This window comes from Mirounga leonina, unplaced genomic scaffold (genome assembly GCF_011800145.1).
Source record: "Mirounga leonina isolate KUSES-001 unplaced genomic scaffold, KU_Mleo_1.0 Mir_93, whole genome shotgun sequence".
NCBI lineage: Eukaryota > Metazoa > Chordata > Mammalia > Carnivora > Phocidae > Mirounga > Mirounga leonina.
Genome location: NW_023270854.1, coordinates 27,147,497 through 27,152,020, shown reverse-complemented (window position 1 = coordinate 27,152,020; position 4,524 = coordinate 27,147,497). Strand labels below are relative to the sequence as shown.

At 44.4% G+C, this 4,524-nt stretch overlaps 1 protein-coding gene across 1 annotated transcript in view; it reads right to left on the bottom strand.

Moving 5' to 3' along the window:
- The window catches only part of PSTPIP2 (proline-serine-threonine phosphatase interacting protein 2), a 69,026-nt gene that overhangs the window by 27,690 nt on the left and 36,812 nt on the right, over positions 1 to 4,524 (bottom strand). The window contains exons 3-4 of the mRNA XM_034995867.1: positions 3,363 to 3,440; positions 342 to 376 (exon numbers count right to left, since the gene is read on the bottom strand). Coding sequence (XP_034851758.1) covers positions 342 to 376; positions 3,363 to 3,440 — 113 coding nt within the window. The remainder of the gene's footprint in view (positions 1 to 341; positions 377 to 3,362; positions 3,441 to 4,524) is intronic.

The window sequence follows — 4,524 nt, the reverse complement described above, 5'->3', positions numbered from 1 at the left end:
GAAAGAAAGAAAGAAAGAAAGAAAGAAAGAAAGAAAGAAAGAAAGAACGAACGAACGAACTGGACAGGACCCTTTGAAGACCAGAGTGCCAGGGTCTTGCCCTGGATTTCAAGTGTGAGAACTGCAGCTCTAAGTGAGTCAAATGCACACCATGATGAGAGGGTGTGCAGGATGGGTTCTCCTCCTCATTTCAACTCTGCAGAGTTCCTTTTCACCTTGGAGCTGCTCTAATTTTTTTCTCACTGAATATGAGATTGCTGTTCACATTAAAACCCACTGCTGGTGACAGACAGACCCAGCACCCGCCGGGGCCGGCAAACACAGTTTAGAGAATCACTTACGCTGCTTGAAGACTTCCAGGGCCCGCTTCAGGGTGCTAAAAAACAAGCACATGTATAGTTTCAGTTCTGGAAATTGGCTGTGCAATCTTATAATGCCACGGCATGCTTCTCTCTGCCCGCATCTCATGGCCTGTCAGCTCAACTTTGCCCGTGAGCTTGGGAAGACCACAAAGGATCAAGACTTTTGCCATTCACTTTCCTCTTTCTTACTCTCTCAATCTCAGGCACAAGCATTATACATTCTCCACTGTCCACCCGGGTACAGCAAGATGCCAAAATTCCTTATGCTTCATTTCCCCCAATGGTATTACAGGAGTTATGGTCCCTTTCTCATAAGAATACCGGTCCTTCGGTAAGATATGATAATGAGAAATATGGATACAAGCCAATAAAGGAAGGGTTCAAACTCTGGCTCCTGATCGCCCCCTGTTTCATTCACTCATCAATCATTTGTGCTTATGGAACATAAACTATGAGCCAGGTGTTGTGGCAGATGTTAATGATTCAATGGTACAAGACAGACACAGTCCCAGACCTCACACTCCAATGGGGGAGACAGACATTAACACATTGTATTAGTGTTCTATTGCTGAATAACAAATTACCACAAAATTAGCAGCCTAAAACAACACACATTTATTACCTCACGGTTTCAGTGGAGAAAGACCCTGACTCATTTTTCACACCTTCTCTTGATCTCCCCCATCCTCTTACGGCCCATGGCTCCTCCTTCCTTGGAGACCCCTTGCCTATGGTTTGAGTTCTCCCCATCCTATACTTCTTTAAGTAAACCTCCTTCTGGGGTCACTTGGCCCTGGGAATGTTCTTGCTCAGGCTGCCTTCACAGAAGCAGATCTCACTGGGCTCATTCCAGCCACTCAGGTAGGAATGGAACTCTGTGAATTCACGGTCCCCCAGCCACAACAGCATAAGATCATGGATCATTTCCTATATGTATATATGTGTGTGGCAAGTTTTGCTATTTTGCAAAGTAAAAACCCTCGTCTTTTCCAGCTGGCCACTTCTAGCTCTCACTTTTCCTGCTCTGTTCATTTATCCCAAAAGAAAGGATTCTTATTTCTCCATGCCTTTTCTCACACAAACATTTCCAATTATTACAAAGATATCAAGCAGAAAAACGTAACTGCACATTCTCCATTCACCTTACCCATCTTATGATACAATTTTTCAAGGAACACAATGTACTAGAAAGTGTCCCTATCAAACAAGTATGCCAGTGGTCCAGAGGGACAAATGAGCATCACTGAAGCACAGACTTACTACTGGAATTAGTAAGAAAGGCAGAGGGTTATGGCAGCAGGTACAACCGGAAGTCCTTCTCCATGGCGAGTTGTGGACTTGAAATCCAGCCTTACCCACAAATTGTTCAGGGTCTAAAATTTTTCCCCACCCTAAGCCACTGGCTGAAGGGCCACTAAAAAGGCAGTCCAAATCCCTCTTTTGTTTGTCATTAGGTTTCTTGTCTCCCATCATCACTTAATTGCTATTTCCCTTGTTCAGGACATGATGACAATCCGGAGAGAGAATCGGAACGTTGGGGGTAGTGGCCTAGCAATGTCCATCTCCTCTTCTCCCTAGTGTTCTTCACTGTGGGAAGAGAAAATATTCTACCACCCTTTTAAATAAGCGCTTTGGCCTTAAACCCTAATGTGGCCCATTAGAGACCTGAGTCTCTCAATGTGGTCCAGGAGATGAAAAGTTCTAACTAGTCCACAGAGAAGCGAGTCTTGCACTCTTATCGAGGGCCCCTTCCTAAAGATCATCCTAGAGGTGACAGAAACAGAAGTCACCCAAATGACCTTTCTTTTTTTTTTTTTTAAGATTTTATTTATTTATTTGACAGAGAGATAGAGAGAGAGCACAAGTAGGCAGAGCTGCAGGCAGAGGGAGAGGGAGAAGCAGGCCCCTTGCTGAGCAGGGAGCCCGACTCAGGACTCGATCCCAGGACCCTGGGATCATGACCTGAGCTGAAGGCAGACGCCTAACAGACTGAGCCACCCGGGCGCCCCCCCAAATGACCTTTCATATCGACCTTGGAGACACCGTTGCCACAAATCATTTCCCGTTGCATCTTTCACTCTGAGGTACACTCTAAGAAGGAACACTGACTGGCTTTTGTCACAGAACACAGAGAACGATGCTAGAGGCTCTCTATGAATCTACTAAGTTATAGGTCAGATGTCTAAGAATATAATAAATATCATTTTGGATCAGGGCGCCTGGGTGGCTCAGTTAGTTAAGTGTCTGACTCCTGGTTTGGGCTCAGATCCTGATCTTAGGGTCCTGGGATCAAGCCCCACAACAGGCTCCACACTCAGCTGGGAGTCTGCCTGAGATTCTCTCTCTCCTTCTCTCTCTGCCTCTCCCCCACCATGCTTGCACTCTCACTCTCTCTCTCTCTCTCAAATAAATAAATAAATCTTTAAAATATATATATCATTTTAGATCAGACTCATTCTGCTAAATATCAGAGAGCTCAATAAATATCAATACAGGAGCCTGTATGACCGCCCATGAAGCCACCAGCCCTGTAGATGAGAGAGTGTTCCTAAAGCCATATCTGTATTCAGTGAGTGACGGAAGAATAAATAAGTACAGAAACCTCACATCACTGGTGAGAACTATAAAATGGTGCAAAGACAATCTCTCAGAGTTGTCACAAACAGCGTGCATGCATGTGTGCATTTGCCTAAGCCCTTCTATTAAATGTCTAGTATAAAATTACATATAGTATAATCTTCCTGATGAAAAAGTATACATAGAAAAAGACTTCAAAGAAAATCTAGAAAGTTTTACTAATGGGTTGTGGCTTCATAGTTCATTGGAGCCTTCTTTCTATTTTTCTGTATTTTTCATAACTGGAAATAAGGGGGAAAAAAGAATTATAAACTGTTTTCACCCAATACACGTCACCCCACTGGCCAGCTCTGTCTGCCGAAGCAATGGGGGCTCCTGGCAGTACTGGTCGACCAGGAACCCGGAACGAAGCGTGGCACCTACTTGATCTCCAACTGTCCACATGGCTTCTTCCTGGAGAGGTTGAGAAGGTCTTTGCCATATTTCTCTTCAATTGATGCCCTAAGGGGAACAGAAGAGAGAGCTCTGAGTCCTTCTTGGTACTGATTCTTAGTTAAAACACATGGCACTCCCTTCGAGGGCAAAACTGCACCTCTGACGGGAGAAGCTCAGATACAACACCATTCTCTAAAATGCAGAAGTCCCTCTACTCAACAGGAAGAACTGCGAGAAGACCAGTGGTCTTCACCTCTAAGTCGCCAGCCTGGACATCACGGGCAAAACCAGACATGGCCCCCTGACCAGCACAGGCTAGGGCATTATAGACTAACTATTCAAAACTATGACCCAAGGATTTATATACCAAAAATTGATTTTTATTTATATTTATATACATATACTTAAGTGGCGTAAGAGATACTTCCACCAAATGCCGCACTCCTAAGGCCCACCCCTCCTCCCATGTTCTCGAGGAGTATCCTTTTAACCATTCTATAGAGTTCCTCATTCACAGTCAATTCAAAGATGCAGCTAAACTGTAGCAACGAGAGGGATAGAATATAAACTCTGCTGTTGGCAGGTCTCACAAGAACAACAGATCGTTACTTGGTGTAGTATGGTCTGTCTAATGTGCCAAATATCCCCATTCTCCCATCACTTACAGTGTCCCAGGTACTGCAGCAGGAACACTGCAGTGGGTTCCGGGACCTGATTTTCCTAGGTTTGAAACCAGATCTATCCTTTCTTAGCTGTCTGACCTTAGGCAAGTTACATAACCTCTCTGAGCCTCAGTTTCTTCAACTGTAAAATAAGGATGATAAAACTTACCACACAGGGTTATTAGGAGAACGAACAAGATGATGTATGCAAAATATATGGTAGCTTATATATGTATCTGGCAAGCCTTCAATAACTGGCAGCTATTAATATAATCTCACTTAATTGCCTCTAGCTACTCGCTGCAGGATGATGATCCTCATTTTTATATTCCTTGTTTCCTGCTCATATCAGGAGCTTGGTTTGTAAGCTGGCCCCATCCGGGGTTCTAGGGGTGAGAGAGTCCATGGGCTTGAGTACCAGGGACAAAATAGGTTCATTTCAGGGGCACCTGTGTGGCTCAGTTGGTTAAGTGGCTGCCTTCAGCTCA